Source organism: Chelon labrosus, assembly GCF_963514085.1.
Source record: "Chelon labrosus genome assembly, chromosome: 6".
NCBI lineage: Eukaryota > Metazoa > Chordata > Actinopteri > Mugiliformes > Mugilidae > Chelon > Chelon labrosus.
In genome coordinates this window covers 749,087-767,275 of record NC_140342.1, presented here as the reverse complement: position 1 = coordinate 767,275, position 18,189 = coordinate 749,087, and the positions used below count along the sequence as shown (strand labels likewise).

At 40.6% G+C, this 18,189-nt stretch overlaps 1 protein-coding gene across 2 annotated transcripts in view; it reads left to right on the top strand.

Moving 5' to 3' along the window:
* The first annotated feature begins 4,923 nt into the window (after nucleotides 1–4,923).
* The window catches only part of tgs1 (trimethylguanosine synthase 1), a 31,837-nt gene continuing 18,571 nt past the window's right edge, over nucleotides 4,924–18,189 (top strand). For both annotated transcript variants that reach the window (XM_084546218.1, XM_084546217.1), the window contains exons 1-8: nucleotides 4,924–5,360; nucleotides 5,773–5,840; nucleotides 5,915–6,042; nucleotides 6,172–6,265; nucleotides 7,100–7,177; nucleotides 13,563–14,114; nucleotides 16,174–16,288; nucleotides 17,876–17,962. In XM_084546218.1, coding sequence (XP_084402344.1) covers nucleotides 5,251–5,360; nucleotides 5,773–5,840; nucleotides 5,915–6,042; nucleotides 6,172–6,265; nucleotides 7,100–7,177; nucleotides 13,563–14,114; nucleotides 16,174–16,288; nucleotides 17,876–17,962 — 1,232 coding nt within the window. In that variant the 5' untranslated portion in view covers nucleotides 4,924–5,250. The remainder of the gene's footprint in view (nucleotides 5,361–5,772; nucleotides 5,841–5,914; nucleotides 6,043–6,171; nucleotides 6,266–7,099; nucleotides 7,178–13,562; nucleotides 14,115–16,173; nucleotides 16,289–17,875; nucleotides 17,963–18,189) is intronic.

The following is an 18,189-nucleotide window of genomic DNA, read 5'->3' as shown; positions in this document are numbered from 1 at the left end:
TGCTCAGTATGTGTGTGTGAGTGTGGTGCAGTACCTTCTTCCGGTCTCACAAGTTGGTTTGGTTTGTCAGCAGGAGTCCATCCCTTTCCGGCAACCCCCATCCATTTTCAGTCCTTCTTGTCCACCGGGGATGGTGAGGAAATTTTTGGGACACTCGCGTTTCCAATGTCCATGTTGACCACAGAGGAAACAGACATCATGTGGAATCTCTTTTTCGGTACCTGTGTCGGACACATCTTTTGCTGGTTGTCGCGGTGTTGTATTGTGGTGGAGCTGAAGTATGAATAAGTGGGTTGCCGTCAAGGTCTGGATCCAGCTTCGAAACCGCCAACTGTGGAAACAAAGAAGAAATCTGCAAGTCGGGTGTAGTGTGTGCGAGATTTGCCTTTTGTTGGTCTCAAATTTTTCGCATGGAAAAGGAAGTTGTGTCTTCAGTGTTTTCCTATTTCGTGTTTCTGCTTCCTCTTTCCACATCTGAAGACATTCTTTCTGACCTTCCATATTTTCTAATTTTCTTATAGAAACCTTATTTTTCCTTCTCATTTCCCGTTCTTTTTCCTTCAGGTTTTCTTCTAATACTGATATGTTTTTTAAACTGAGAGATCCCCCTATTGGGAATCCAAACTCAGCTGCCCAGGCATTTAAATATTTTACACTTTTGTCCCCATATTTCCTTCTCATGACATCCACAATCGGCCCTACCGGAGAGACCCTCTCGACGGAATTTTTACTCCCCATTCCAAATGGAGGCCGTGCACGAACTATATTACGATACAGACGTCTCTGTAAAGGACCACTTCGTTTATAGCAGTGTTTTTCAACCACTGTGTCGAGGCACACTAATTATAATTACTATTCAAGACACTTTGACAACTATGACTTTATGTCAATAATCAAAAAGGGTTGAAAAACATTGGTTTGAGGAACAAGTGAACGAAGACCTGATCGCTTTGATTATGCTTCAAGCGAAAGAAAAAAGCAAATCACTTCGTTCAAGGATATAGGTGATTAAAGACCTGGTCGCTTCGTTCGTACCCAAGCGAAAAAGCAAATTACTTATTTTTTTAAAGGATATAAGTAATTAAAAACAAACCTGCCTGTCGATTGTTTAATGCTACAACCGAGAGAAAAAAGCAAATCACTTATATTTTTTTTTTCTTCAGGATACAAGTAATTAAAAAAAACCTGTCGATTGTTTAATGCTACAAGCGAAAAAAGCAAATCACTTATTTTTTTTAAATATTTTTTTTTTTCAGGATACAAGTAATTAAAAAAAACCTGCCGATTGTTTAATGCTACAAGCGAAAAAGCAAATCACTTCGTCCTGGCTACAAGTGATCTAAAAACCCTACCTGTCGATTGTGGATATGTGAGAAACGGAAATGTTATGCCAAATTTAAAACCCAATTTTTAAAGACAAGAAATTTAAAAGTCAATATTTCAATGCTCACCAGATGAATTTCGCTGAATTTACGTTCGTGAAAATCCCAGCGGCGACGATCTGGGACGTTTGCGGTCAGTCCTCCCTTCTCAGAAAAGAATTTTGAGGTTGGAGGCTGAAAGTTTTTCTTCCAGGATGGCCTGTCACTTTCCGCGTCCCGTCCCAGACGATCGCTCGAGGGATCCCACTTCTGACACCAAATTGTTGTGGAAGTTTTTTCCTCTGCTGCTGGTGAAGAATGAAATGGAGACTTCTGCCGGCCGACAAGGTTTTATTTTCTTTGCAAAGAAAAGGTCAATCAACACGCGAGCGGTCAAAAGTGAAGAAAGACCCCGAATGTGGGGAAACCTAAACATTTATACCTGAGGAACACCCCCTTTGCATCCCTTTGTCTGCTGCAGGGGTGGCCCCACTGGGAAATGTTGCCACACCCTTTTGTCTATTGCAGGTAGCGACGCCGACCCCCCGTTGGTGTGTTTTACACTTGGAGCATCCTGCAGGATCTTGCACTTAAGCGCAAAGCCGAGTCCAGACATCACAATCCACAAAGGCAAAAGGGCCCAGTATCTCACGTTAGGAAGGGGGAGGTCGGCCATCTTGAGTGGCCGAGACAAAGAAATTAAAATTTCTATTACAGTAGGTCTAGTGAGGAGAACCAGGACGAGCTGGACACCAAGTTTAGAGACTCGTCAATGGGTACGAGTCTTTCTTGGTCACGCTGTTCATGCTGTTTAGTGGTCTGTAGTCGACACAGAACCTCATCTTTGAACTCTTCTTATTGACCATCACAACCCTGGAGGCCCATGGACTGTCAGACGGCTCAATGATGCCAGCCCTCTGGATCTCATCAATCGCGCTGTCAGCAGCGGCCTGATGCGCCAGGGGAAGGTGGCGGGGGCACGTCTTGATGGGCTGTGCATCACCAGTGTCGATTTCGTGCTGCACCGGGTGTGTCAGACCCACTTCCAATAAAATCCAATAACACCTGCCACAGCTCCTCCTGTTGCCCGGGGTCCGAGTTATCCCAGCTGCGTTTCCATACCTCTCTTACTACTGCCCGTCTGTCCACCCCAATTGTCCAGTCCTAATATGCAGGGGTCCTGCACAGCTGCAATCCATAGCCTAAAGTTCACTGACAGCCCCCCCACTCGTATAGCCACCACCCCTCTTCCAAGCATAGGAGCAAGCTCACCAGTCACTGTTCGCAGCTTTACCACAGTAGGTTCCAACTGTATTCCTGCTGGGACAACGTCAGGTCTCATCAGCGTTGCAGTGGAGCCAGTGTCGACAAGGGCTATGCATGGAGCCCCTGACAGGGTGATGAGGACATGGCAAAAATCCCCCACATGGGTCCAGCCCACCATCCTCGCAGACTTGGCGGTGTCGTCTGCTTGTGCCCTGCTCTCCCAGCTGTACAGCTGGGCTCTGTCCCGTCGAGACAAAGCATGGTGGGACACAGGGGCAGGGGCAGCCTCTTCAGTCTGCCACCATCTCTACCTGGAGAGAGATGTAACCATATTTTGATGGTCGAGTCTATTTCCTGGTCTGTGGCCCCAGATGTTAGTCAGTTACGCCAAACAGCAGCTGAAACATGCACACACAAAGAACAAATGATTGGAAATTAACATTTTTGTATCATTAGGTAATATGGCTACTGTAATTCTATTAAAACTGATCCTGATGACAATATTCTGGTGTCAGATAAGTGTTTTCCCTACATCTGCTTGTTTTAATTTATGTATAAAACAAGGACTTACAGTGTTACACAAACTGTGAGTAGTCAGTATCAGTATGTAATCAATAAAAATAACTCAAGATTCTTAAAAATAGAGTCTGTAGGTTTGTAAACACAACATTCAAACGAACCCGTTTTATGGTTGTTTACAAACAATAGTTTTAGGTATCATTTAATCAAAACGAATAAGGAAGTTTAACAGCAAAACAGTGCAGTCCATCCTTTCCTGAGCTGCATTTTAGGCTAACGGTAATCGTTAGCTAACGCCAGTGCCATCGAGAGAGAGAGTTGCGACACTCCCATAGACCTCCGTTGTAAAAAATGGCGGCGCTTTTAACCGCCTACTTCCGGGATTTGAAAGTTGGATTAGTTCCAAACACTGTTGTTTGGGCGTTCAACCTCATTCATTTACATTGCTGCGAGTTGAGTTGTTCCAGAGCTAAGCTGCTGAAATATCGACCTCTTTTGAATTGTCAACTGTCTATATTGTGTCAGAGGCCCTTTGCGATGCTTATAATGGTCTTCATTTGTATATGCACAGCGTAATTATTTATATTTTATCTTGGTTGTTTCAACCAATTTTCTAGCATTGCCTGCTAGCTAATTAGCCAGCGCGACTTCCCCTGCTGTGAAGGTAGTTCGGTAATGAATCGCTACCACCTTTATAGCAACTTTTATTTAATTGAATTTTGGGATATACTAACTTTTCATTATGTGACGTGTTGGCTGTACTTAATTTGTTGAACTGTTCCTGTTCCATGTTCACTTGGCTAGTGTACAATTTGCCCAGCGCTACTGCTGATGCTTGATGAGATGCTGATAGATTGCTATCCCGTATGTCAAGGCATTGTCGTGACTCGTGATTTGAGCGAGGGTTATTTAATTAGGAATGACGGGAATTTTAGGACTGGCGAGTTTGGCGTTGTGGTCCTGGGGGTGGCCACTCATCAGAAGAAGTGAGATAGCTTCTAGGCGAATTCTGAACGGACCGCCATGGCAGACCTCTTTGCGTTATCACGAAGGTAGGCTAATAGCTGAATCGGAATTTATAAGCAAAATCACGGGAATCAATAGCCTAATACAGCCCAGTTGTGCTCAAATGAATATCACGAGACGTCTACCATCAGATGAGTGATATGGAAAAATTAAGTTAGAGCCTCTGAAGCCAGTGCTACTACCCATGCGAACATGAACACTAAGCTTTTCTCTCCATGTAGCCTAAAACTTATCTAAGTAAGTTTTTCGTTGTCACCCTGCCTTTCCAAATGCAAAACTGACATTAACAAAAATGCAATAATGTAATAACAGCTGAAAAAGTACTTGGGTGTGTGTTTTATTTTATATTTACCGTTCAATAATGCAATCGCTGCTGTCTGTCCCATAGAAGAACATGACAGCCAGCGTATGTTTAGGAACTAATTGGGTTTACATGAACCACGTGACAGCCATAGCGGCGACATCAAAGAGTGTCGCAACTCTCTCTCTCTACGCGTGTTCCCTCCCCCCGCCCCGCACGCTGGCTGCGTCGTTCGCCGAAGATTCACGAGTGAGTCACAGAACCAGAACGCGGCAGTTCCGCTCCCAGCCGATACACTCGCGGCTGAGCTAAACGTTACTGAGAAAGGAACGAATCAGTTCATGAAGAGATTCCATTCAGTATGTTCACTCAAAAGATTCGTTCACTGGAACGAATCATTCGCGAACGACACAACACTAAAGTCGGACCATTAACACACAGACGCACACGGACTGTATATACCGTCGGACGGACACCTTCTACTTCCTTTAGCGAGACTGAACAGTCGTGGGAAAGATGGCAATCATTTTTACTTACAAAACTGTTGTTTTATATGGGGTATTGGGGTAATACTAAAGCTGTTTTAGTAAAACGGGTCAAGTAATCGATCCAGTTGAAGAATTACAACTTTTATTCCGTAAAGATATGAGCGCAACACCGGAAATGGGTGCACTCTGATATTGATTGAGCCCGCTCTGATTTTGAGAAGCAGTTCGTGTTTGGAAGTGCGTTTTAAATCTTTCTGTGGTCTTCAGAACTAGCAAGCTGACGACCGTGATGCTTGACAGCGGCAGAGTGATAGTGATGGCGGATATAATCTTCAGCAGGAGACACTCACCTGAAGCGGAGGAGAGAATTCACTGCCGCTGCTCCAGAGCCTATGTAGAGTGAGCAACCGTCTTTCCCCTAGAACAATTTGTTATATATTTATTTGTTTTAATTTGTTTTCCTCAAGCAATCAGAGTTAATCTTGCGAACTAGATATTATTGAAGCCTCACTGAACTATTTCTTGCAAATTATAAACATTTTAGGTCTACACGTTGTATGGATCGGTTTTAGCCACTGAACAGGAATATTGTAAAACTGATCATTTTGGGAATGTTGTGGTAGAATACATGGTATACCCCTTTCCCATGATTTCCTAACTTCAGACATGGTCATAAGATATGTATTGTATATAAAGCTGATCATAAAGTTCTACACTTTTCCAGCTGCTGTATGTTTGAACTTCCATCCTAGCATTGAAGTAAGAGTAAATAAAAAAATTCTTGGTCTCCATCAGCTCTCTTTATGTGCAGGGATCGAGAGCTGTATTGCTCAGATAATCGACTTCTCTCATCAGAAGTGGCAGACCTTAAACTCCAAGGTACGTCATACCATATTATGTTATTTAATGCTGTGATTGAATTCCCTTGAAATACGTTTTCCTGCAACGTACAGAAGCAGATATTGGCGAGGAGGAAGATAAAGAAAAGTTTGACACTGTGGTGTTGGATGAAGAGGCTCAGCTGATGGTCAGCATGGGTCTTCCACTGGCTTTTGTCAGCTCCTCTGAGCAGAAGAGAGCGGTACGTTAGACCTTCTGTGGGTAACATCTTAAGCACCATATATTTGTATTGCTAGTTCAATTACCTTCATGAAATAATGAGCAAAACTAAATAATATAGAGTACTTCTTGCTGCTTGTTCATGTGACAGGGGAGGAAGTCAAACACAAATGCTTCCATGTACTGGGAAGAACCTTCTGAGGAGGAAGAGGAATGTGAGAAAGATTTACTGGCTGACAACAAAGGTAGTTTAGCACACCTATGTTATTGATTACAAATATTTATATTTATATTATTATCAACTTCTTATTGTTTGGATTTCCAAATAACTCCACTTTCGTTGATGCGAAATGGTGCAGCAACGGCACTGGCTGGATATTACTACAATTTTAGCTTCGTTATTGCATATCATTTACTCTCTCTTTCTCTCCCTCTCTCACACACGCTCTCTCTCTCTCACTCTCTAGTTTGTTAGTATGCTTTACATAGATGCATGTATGAATTTATCTGCTTGCTTCTGGTTCTCTCTTCTTTTCCCCTCCTCCATTTTATTCTCCTCCCTTTTTTTCTGTCTTTCTGCCCAACCATCCTCAAGCACATCACTCAACCATATGAGCTGGGCTCTTAAGCTTTCTTCCTGTTAAAAGGGAATTTTCCTTGCAACAGTTTCCTTAGTGCTTGCTCTGGGGGTTTCAACCTCTGCTTTTTGTAATGCATCTTAAGATCGTTATGATTGGTCTCAGCGCTACATAAATTGTATTCAATTGGTTTTGACCATTTTACAAAAAAGGTTAGCTGACCTGCTTTGCACCATCCTGCCATAGTATCAAAAGCATAACAAATCCCCACACTTCTTTTAACTTTTTAAAAGAAATATACATCTATGGTATCTATGTTTACTATACACTTAGTGTTTTAATGTAATGGTTATTATAAATACAGATGGATAGAAAGAAATTGAGATGTAGATACAGTTAACAATGGAGATATAGAGAGATATAAATATAGATATTAATGGTATTATTGTGTATTCAGCATTGTGATGTCATTTGACACTATCATGTGACTTTTGCCCTTAGCTGAGGAGAAGAAAATATGTAACCAACTAGCAGATATAGCTGAAGGGATCCAAGACGCTGGCTGGGAAACCTACTGGGGTAAGAAGCAACACATCAAGATTGATTAAGTACAGACACTGTACACAGTTTTATTGTACAAATTAGTACATTTTCTGATTTTCAATTACAACAAACTTAGAAACACTTTAATGGCAATGGGTCTTGTGCATCAGTTTTTCTTTTTTCTCTTGCCTTTGTTAGATGAAAATATGTGGGACATGGGATGCATGAAACATGAGCTGACAGCCACATTTTGCTTACCTGCTTGAGTATGTTGATGAATGTTCATGAACTAGATGCACATTTCAGACATCTTAATTAATAGTATTAATGAGCACACTGAGCCACCATTCTAACTTTGCCTGGGGTTCAGTCTTATATTCCACTTGACCATGACCTACCACAGCACCAGACCTCAAAACCAAGGATCATCTTGCAAGATCTTAACAAATGAAAACATCTTACAAATGTCTTTTGTTCAAAAAGAAGTTAATTAAGCTGACTGCATTATTTTGTATGATTCAGATGGCCTGAGTGCGTCATCCACCAGAGTGCTCGTGGACTATCAAAACAATCCACCTGAGATCAGCATTATCTGTACTAATAAATGATGATATCATACAAATAGTTAAACAGTTAAAATTACTGAATTAAGGAATGATTGTAGGAGTATAAAATTGAGGACCTCCTCCACTGCAGCAAATCAAGACAGGTGTGACTGGGAGTCCAAAACATCATAAACAACAAACCCAGTCCCAATGGTGTGGATGGTGATGCTGTGCTGTTCTTTTTCGCCCCCTTCGAACAAAAGACACCACATCACATACACCGACCACATCTTCACGGAGGGGGAGCATCGTGGGGTGCTGAAGGACTGTGCAGACCAGCTCACAGGGTCTCTACTAAAATATTCAATCTGTCCATAGGCACAGGCCACTGCCCCACATTTGTACATATAGATTTTGTAATTTCAATAAGTGTTTTACCATTTTTACCATTCATGCCTGTTGTTGCTAATTTGCATCATACCTAAAATTATGTCTATACTATGTACTATAGATAGGGCCCTATAAAATCCGTTTTATTTTTTCCCAAATTCTGTTTTATTTTTTCCCAAATTCCGTTTTTTCCATTTAAATTTTTGGGAATTCCGTTTTTTCCATTTTAATTTTTGGTAGTTCTGTTTTTTTCATTATAGTTTTTGCAAATCCCATTTTTTTGTACCTTTTACTCTTATTTTACTATCAAAAACAGTGTGTTTTTGTACACAAATAGAAATTAACTTTATTGAGGTGACAGACAACACGTTTCCTCAATATGGCAAAATTAAAGTGCATCAAAAACAAGCAGCAAAGTTTTAAATAATAAAACTTTGACTTGTTATAAAACAACAACCCAACATTTTAAACTTCTGTCAGAATGACAGATTGCAATTCACACCCCAGACCACTTTGGTGGCGAGTGAGCATATTGGCTCTTGGTTAAGCAGGGATCCACGAGCAGCGGTTATGAGTCGGTTAAGTTTCGTTTTTCTGCGTATTGTGCGTAAGTGAGTGAGTGTCTGAGTGCCTTAGTTTGCTAGTGGTCAAGTCGGGTAGTACGTTTTGTTTCTCTGCCGAGTGAGATAAAAGATGTTTGAATGGTGCAGTTTATTGATTATATATCAATCAAACATGGTAGGACTCAACTGAGCCAGTTAAATAGACTCTAGATTCATGAGTCGTCTTTGATGGCTGGTTGTATGAGCCGGTTCCGAATCTTTTTTTTCCACCGCTATATTAATTAAAAATGAATGAAAATTAAATGCTATTGAATATGTCATTATTATCATTTTTTTTTTTTTAAATTAAAGTGACGGGTAAAAATAGATTATGACGGGATTTTTATGACCCTGTCAGTCAAAATGACAGACAACGAAAAAGTCTAGCGCAACCTCTGCCTAAAACATAGAAGTCGTTCGGGAACTGCTCGGCTCTGTACTGGGGGGTTAGCGTCGAGTTTCGCAGTTTTTCCGCCGACGAAGACAGAGCCACAGGCAGCTGCTTCGCCATACATGAGAACAACAATCCGGGTACTTTCCGCTCTCTTGACACATCCGGGCATTTTTAGGTGAAACCTACCCGGAAATAGTTGAATGGTGGTCTATGAGAAATTCGGTGCATTAAATTTTTGAACGTTACCCAAGTTTTATATATAGATATTTATACAGATCTAATGCTATGGCCAGCCAACAGACCAGTTATACAAACTCTCTCCCAAGTGCTGACCGATGTCGATATTTAGAAAAACTTAAATTAATAGGCAATGTCAGATGTCCCTTCACGCTGGAATCTGGTCTCTGGGCGAACAACCCAAAGGAGCGGCCAGAGGTGGACTACGGGGACATATGGAACTACCTAATTGAGTTATAGTGCATTTAACATGCAGAGTGCAACCATGATAGGTGTTGCAGGCTAATTAAGCCCACCACTCGGAGCTGAACTATAATATGTAATCACAGCTCCTAGTAGTTCGCAAGTTTCATTCATTCCTTCATTATTAGATTAGACGTCTTTAACATCGGACATCAACTGACTTTAGCTAGCATGACTGAATGACTTTAGCTACTAACCTGTAACGAAGTGTTTGCCGCAGACATAAACAAATTTAGACGCCGGGTCCCACAGCTTCCCAACGGGATTCACTCTTCTGATTGCCTGGAGCCACAATCCCCTTCTTTCCCCTTCCCTTTCTTTTTGTGGCAGCTTGCTAAATCGCAAATCAGTATCTTTTTTTGTTGTTAGAATTGCAAAAACCAACACAGCAGCTTTTAGGCATGGTGCCTGCTCATGGAAGTAGCCTGCTGTTCCGTCAACAGTAGTAGCAAAGTGCCTACTTCCTTCACCTAAAAGAGGACATGGACGTTCTGGGACTCAGCCTGTGACGTTTCGTTGTTCTCATGAATGCTTACAATGTTTTGAAGGGGGAGGGGCTCAGTCTTTGGAAGGGGCTTGTTGTGCCACCCAGATTTGCTTCCCTCTGTGCAGTTTTCCCCAGACATACGTTCCTTATCCACATGAAAACAACATTGCAGTCAAATTATGTCAAATTGCGCGAAATTCCGTGTTAAAAAGTAGATTCCGTTTTTATCGGTCAATTCCGCGATTCCGTGATCGTGGAAATCATAGGGCCCTATATAGATACATTAACAATCTCAACTTAATTTACCATCAGCTTGAAAGCAAAAACACATTTTTTAAATATAATTTTAAATCAATTCAGGTGTCAAGGGGTTAAGGCTAACATCTCTAACAGACATGGTAACAAAATTAAATAACCGCCTCCTCCCACACTCGACCTGCCTCTGGATTAAGGACTTCCTCAGTGACTCCCCACAGAGAGTATAGTCAAGTATAGTGGACTTCTGGAGAAACATATCTGACCCACAGCCTGTATACATCAACAGGGACTGTGTAGAGATGATCTCCAAATTCAAGTTTCTGTGTCTCCACCTGGATGATGACCTAACCTGGACAAAAAACACCACTGCGTTGATTGAGAAGGCAAGGCAGTGACTTAATTTCTTGAGGGTCATGAAAAACAATGCCAAGGGTCCTGCTACAGATGATCTGTTGAAAGTGTGCTGGCACACTGAATCCCAGTGTGGTTTGCCAGCTGCACTGCTCAGGAAAAGACAGTGCTGCAGAGGGTCATCAACACAACACAGAAGAAGAGCTGTACAGGTGCTACCTGTAACAGAAAAGTCCGCAGCATCCTGAAGGACCCATCCCACCCAGCACATCACCTGTTCTAACTGTTGTCCTCAAGGAGGCGGTACAGGAAAAACAAACAGACTGAAAAGCAACACATATCCACAGGCTGTTGCAATAATGAGTGAACAACACTGAACAATCTTTTCACTAACCTGTGCAATATTCCACCTTGTGCAACTGTGACAATATATGACATGAAATTATTGCTGGTAAATGTACATGTACCAACAATTTAAGATCAAGTCTGTGCGTGATGAAAATTAGAATATCTGATAAGCAGCAACCTCAAAGGCAGAGTTGCATCTTGTCTTCTTCCAGTCATGCACTTCATTGCATTAAGGATGGGACAATTTTCATGTCATGTCTGAATAAACTGTAGTGACTATTTATCTCAAACTAATGAAGAAGATAATGAAGAAATACTAAACTAAATTCAAATCAAATGGCCACTGAGGCACTCTGGGATTTAAATTATGCAGGGATTGAGGAAAAAGTCCATTGTTCAGGCGAAAAAATTACATTTGGTGTGGTTTATTTCCATTGGCAAAGAGCAAACAAACATCAATGGCTTCTGCTGCCTCTCACCCTGGTTAAAAAAAAAAAAAAACTATAACTCTTTCCAGTGCCTAGCTCACCTGTCCCTTTCTTCCTCTATTTATAAACCCACCTGGTGTGCCCCAGTTACCTGAGACATTCAAAATAAAAGCACTAACAAGTAATCAAAATAAACAGAAATGCTAATGTATTTATGAACCTACTTTAAGTCTGAACATGAACCTAAACAAAGGAAAACGAATAAGTAAAATTTAAACAAGATTACAAAAGACTAACAAATAGCTCCAACATAAACAATTAAGTCACCTTAATTTAAAGATGATCTTGTGATGTCAGACCATTAACATTTCTGTCACACTTTCTGCTAGTCTGAATCAAAGGTGTCACATTAACATTTAGGTAGAAAAATACAAATAATGGTGAATAGGAAGTTCTTTTAAAGTATCTTTTAAAAATAATACTCATCTGTTATTCACAAAGAAAGAAAAATCAGTTTAAGAAACTATTTTTTTGAACTTGTGAAATAGCAGTAGAAAAACCCAATCAAACAGACGAAACAAAAATGTATATATATTATTATGTGTTTTTATTTATTCAGGAAAATAAGCCAGTATTGTATAGCTGTGAGTTGCAAAAGGTTGTTTTCGGTGTCTGATGTGACCCCCTTGCGCAGCAATGACGGCCACTAAACATTTTTGGTAACCGCTGATCAGACACTATCACTGATCACTACATCAGTTCTTAGATGTTGGTGGGTTTCCTCACAGGAACAAATGCCTTCAGGTCATTTGACAACATTTCTGTTGCATGTAGGTTTGAACTTTGGCATGGCCATCCCAAACTTTTTTTTGCTCTTTTTTTAAATTATTGTTTTGTAGAACAACTTGTGCTGTGCTTAGTGTTGTTCTCTTGTTGAATGGCCCAATTTCTCTTTCTCTAATTTTCTCTTATTCAGTTCTTGCACAGATGTTCTGACATTTTCTTTTAGAATTTGCTGTTATAATACAGAATCCATTAGTCCATTAATGATGTAAAGTGTCCTGAGAAGATTTGTATTGTTATTGACGCTATAAAAATAAAATTGAATTGAACTGAATTGATGACAAGCAAAATAAGCCCAAACAATTACTACCCCTATGTTTCATGGACAGGATGAGATTCTGATGTTGGAATGCTGTATTTTTTCAGCTCCAGATATGACGCTTCTCATTTAAACCAAACTATTCTACTTTGTTCTCCTCTGTCCACAAACATTTTCCCAATAGTCTTCTGTCTTGTCCACATAATGTTGATCAAACTGCAGAAATATTCTTTTCGGAGAGCAGTGTCTTCGTCATTGCCACTGTTCTTTCTCAGTATTCTCCTGATGGTGGACTCATTAACATTATCCAATGTTAGAGAGGCCTTTAGTAGCTTAGAAGTTACCCTGGGTTCCTTTATGACCTCTATGGAGTGATGAATGATAAATAATAAAACTGTGATACATACCTGATTTATTTTATTTTTTATAACAAAACGGGCACTGAGTGACACCTGAGTTTGAGTACAGTAATTGGAAACATTTCTGAACGAATGGACTTCGAAATTAACTTCTAATCCTAATGTTTTTGCAACTTGCATATATGCAATATATTTTCCTGAATAAATAAGTATAATACACTAGTAAAATATTTTTGTTTTTACTTGTTCGATTGGATCTCTCTCTTGGCTTCCTCCCACTGTCTTAAGACATGCTCATTATGTTCATTGCTGGTTCTAAATTGGCCGTAGGTATGCATGTGAGTGTGAATGGTTGTCCGTCTCTCTGTTATAGCCTTGATAAACTGGCGACCTACCCAGGGTGTACCCCGCCTCTTGTCTCTAGCCCCCTCAAAACCCTTCACAGGACAAGTGGTTACAGAAGATGAATGAATGATGAATGAATGTTTGATTGGGTTTTTTTTTTTTTTTTGTCTACTTTCAGGACCTGTGTGAAGTTATATTTATGGAAAAATGTAGAACTTTCTGAAGAGCGCAAAAACAATTTTGACACATTGGATTAAATAAGTGTATACAAATAAGTCAACAGCTCAAATTAAATGAATTTCCTGCATATTTGTTCTTCCTTATTCCTGAAGCTCAACAGGGAGAAGCTCTTCTATGGAACCAGTGGCTGGAGAAACATCTTGAGACTGAGATGAGATCTCCAGAAGATCCAGGAACGGCGACTCCGCCTTGGGACAACCCCGATACAAAGGCTGCATGGAACAAACATGCTACAGAGACCTACTACTACTACTGGGAGCAGTACTCATACTGGACAGCACAGGGCTGGACCACTGAGCACTCTGAATGTGGGACCACGGGAGAAGAAGGAGAGCGGGTGATACACAGAGACATACAGACACAGTCAGAAGAACTGTGGGAGGGACAAACTGGAGCTAAGAGCCAACAGAGAGAAGTTGAGGTTTTGAATGATAGGTTTGGACAGACCTGCACATTAGAGGCAGATGGGAACTGTCTAACTGGCTCACAGACAGACAAAATTTGTGTGAGCTTAGCTGACACCAAAGAGCAGTCAGATGGAGAGCTATGTGACTCTGATGAGCCATCCAGTGGTGGGAATGATCACAGAGAGACAGACAAGAGACCTGCTGCTTCCTCACAGCCAAGTACAGCTGAAAAAGCAGGTAATAACATGTTTCACTATCAATAGTGAGCTGATATTGCTACCTGATGTATGATGCTGTAGACATGACAACACATGTTGTTGTTTCATATTTAAAATATTACGGTTAAAATATTTACAAGGATGTAGAAGTTGGACACATTCTTCTGTTACTGAGAAAAAAAAGACAGTGTACAAGAACTTAAAAAAACAACTCGAACACTTACAGCGTTGAGTAAAGTTGTAGTGTCACTGCAGACAGGAATTCTCAGTCCAAGCTCTGCTTTGTGCCCACCCAGTTGTGGAACAAGATACTGTACTGGATTCAGCTAGGAATCGAGATCAATATCAAAACGTCATACAACTATCACGTCACAGACTTCCACTTCTGATGATACTTAATACACCCACTACTCTATCAATAAAAATTTACTCATAACATTTGAAGTTACAATAATGGATTGCACAGCAATTGGAAAGATATTTTGTTACAGTAGATGTTTTTCTGATCATTCATTCATTCATTCATTCAGCTTCTGTAACTGCTTGTCCTTTTGAGGGTCGTGATGGGGCTGGAGCCTATCCCAGCTCCAGCGAGAGGCGGGGTACACCGTTGTGGACGACAGCAACCAAATTTTAACTCCAACACAAACAGATTATTTTGCTGAAAGCACTGCAGCATCACTTAGTACAACTCTTAACTCCCCTCTGAAAAAAGAAGGTCATGAATTGGAGGAGACTAGCTCCCTGGTATAATTCACAATTGCACAATTCAAAGCAGGCAGTCTGAATACTGGAAAGAATTTGGCATTAAACTAATTCTGAAGAAGCTCACATAGCCTGGAACAATTTATAAAAAAAAAAAAAAAAAAAAGCCCTCTAATGGAAGAAAACAAGAACAGTCACAGCTCAGAGTCACAGCTCTGTTGAGCCATCTGTTTCTTTAGCCCTCAGAAGTAATGACTTCACGAGCTTCATGAGCTTCTTTACTAAAAAATTAGACAAGAAAATTCAAGAAATCTGTCCAACAGCTGTCAAAAATGCAAGTATAGTAGCATTAGAAACTTATGTAGGGCCTCATCAGTGCTTCTCTCCAATCAATATTTTTGAGCTCACTTCATTAATTACACCATCTAAACCTTAAACTTGTCTTCTAGATACCATCCCAACTAAATTGCTCAAGGAGGTTTTTAAATTAATGAACACCTCCATATTAAACCAAATAAATGTATCTTTATTAATAGGATATGTGCCTCAGCCTTTTAAGATTGCAGCAATTTAACCTTTACTTAAAAAACTACTCTAGATCCAGATGTTTTAGCCAACTACACTGATCATCCATAACATTAAAACCACCTGCTTAATATTGTGTAGGTCTCCTTGTGCCTCCACAATAGTTGTGACTCATCAGAGAATGGACATGAGCTTTCTGAGAGTGTCCTGTGGTGTTTGGCAAAAGAATGTTGTTAGTGCCAGCCTTTGGGTCCTATGGGTTGAGGGGAGGGGCCTCTATGAACCAGGCTTGTTCCTGTGCATCCCTAAGATACAGATCAGTTTGGGATCTAGTAAATTTGGAGGCCAGGTCAACACCTGGTGCTGTTTTTCGTGTTTTTTAGTTGTTCCTAAACTGTTTTTGTGTGTGTGCCTGGCTCAGGCTGCATTCTGCTGTGGATGGCTGCTGCCATCAAGGAGTGTCATTGCTATGGGATGGGGGTGTCTCGTCTGTCTAAGTGGGTATTACATGTCTAAGTAGCATCCATACGAATGCCAGGTCTAAAAAGTTCCAAGCAGAACATTATATTGTCACAAGATGGTAATTTTTATTGACTTCTAGTATCGGTGGTCATAATATTATGCCTGATTGGTGTATGTTCTTGTGTCTTGCCACCATACCAGACTGATGAGAAATAGGGAGATTGTTTGTCTCATCAATATAACTACATAATTGATCAGTACTATAATCATTGAGCATCTCACACATAATATTATATTACATGATGTAACATTCTAGAATGTCGCTTGTGAAAATATGTTAATTAAGTGAATGAGTTTTGTAAAACATACTTTATGTTTTGAATCAGATTCCCAACAGGCTGCTGGCAACCCTGACAGGCACCATGGTTCAAGGAATAAGATTTCAGATAGAGAAGATGATGATAAACCCCCATCAGGAGGACATGCTAAATTGAAACGCAGGTGAGTTTGCACTGTATGTTTTACAAATCTAAAGAATTTTTGTGACTTCTTTATTCAGAAACCACTTTACAGACCATAATCTCATAATTTCCCTTTTTTTGATCAAATACAAGTTTCTGAAAATTAGTCATAACCAGCACTAGGGTTGGGCGGTATTAGCAAAATCTTATATCACGGTATGAGTAATTTCATATCACGGTAACGGTATATATCGCGGTATGTTTTTTTTCCCCCTGTAAATTCAATTAAAGGTGCAGTAGGCAGGATTGCGAAGATCCAGGACTTAGCCAAAAAATTTGAACATCGACAACTTCTCAGTCCCTCCCCACTTTCCGCTAAAGCACCAAAAATGCGTGTCCATGAGCAGTGATTGACACTCTGTTAGATACACCCCTGGACTTGATTGGTGCATCTGAATGTGGAGCGTTGGATGTCTTGCAAATCGCGCTACAGGCTCTAGGAGGGGCCAGAGGAGCCGAATTTTTTTTAAAATGACCTGCTTCATGCAATTATACTTGAACATAGGGTCAGTTTCAGCAAATATGACAGAAAGTTAGTTTTATAAGACTTGCCTACTGCACCTTTAATGGCTTAAAATAACCATACTGACGCATTTGATCATTTTCCTCTTTTATTTTTATTTGCTCACAGCACCATAACATTATTTTAAAGAAAATATATTTTAGCTTTCATAATACTGCTTCGCACGTTTTAACTTTAAGTGGTGGAAGAGGTTACTGGTGTTTCCACCTCCAGCAGCAACAGTCGCGCGACACTCTTTGCACAGTATCACTTTTTGTTCGTTGTCGGATTTTCTAAATCTGAAAAAGTTCCACACAACAGACGTAGCGCCCCTTTTCGGAACGAGTTCCTCCTCCTCTTTGTCATGGGTGGGTCGGGCTGCCTCTGTTTCCTCATGACGTTCACTCTCCGCCTCCGCCATGATTGTTATCACTCAGGTGAAGCTGTTTCTTCTTCGTCGTGCTCATGCAACCACGCCAAGCAGTCTGCTGCAATGCCTGCAGTGCCCCGTGTGTCGAGGCGGTGTAATTACAGTGACTCAGAGAGATGCCGCAGACATCTGCTCTTTCTCCGGTATAAACGGTATTGCAAAATCTCTACTGGTAGACACTTTTATACCATCACACGGTATAATACCGTCACACTGCCCAACCCTAACCAGCACTCTTAATGTCAGTATCCCAAGGGTGGTTCTTTGCACAGCTCTAAGAAGTTCAGATTGTCCTTATTTTTATTTATTTGCATTTGTTTTGTTGTAGGCTTTTACTCTGCTTTTTGTAGAATTCCCTATTGTGAAATAATAAACATCTGAGAATGTGAGCTGACCTTCCTCACGTTCTCTCAAAGATATGTTATAAGATAAGTTAAAGTTCGAGAGTGGGACTCAAAGTGCTCTACATACACATTCACACACCAGCCAAGCACTGGGAGTCACTGGGATTCAGTGTCTTGCACAAAGACACTTTGGCATGTCGTCTATGTAACTGGGCTCGAACCACTAACACTCTGGTTCATGGACAGACCACCTCTACTAGTAGTTGAAGTAGATTGTGTGTTTGTCTGCAGCCATGAGCTGGATGTGGAGGAGTGCGCACATCTGACACCCGAGGGAGCCTGGAGTAAACTGGGATTCAAACACAACAAAGAACCTTGGTAAGTCCATTCCACTCCTGCTAACTCAATGGTTTAGCACTACTAACTAATAATTCAGTCAAAATTCAGTCTTCTGCTGAGTCAATTATGGCCTGGTAGAAAAAGCTTTTTTGTTGTCTACAGAACTTGGTGGATTCAGTGTATATTAAATACCTTTCAAACCCCATTTAGCATTCTTAACCATCAACTCACATTACATGTACATTTTTGTAAATGTTATTTGTCTA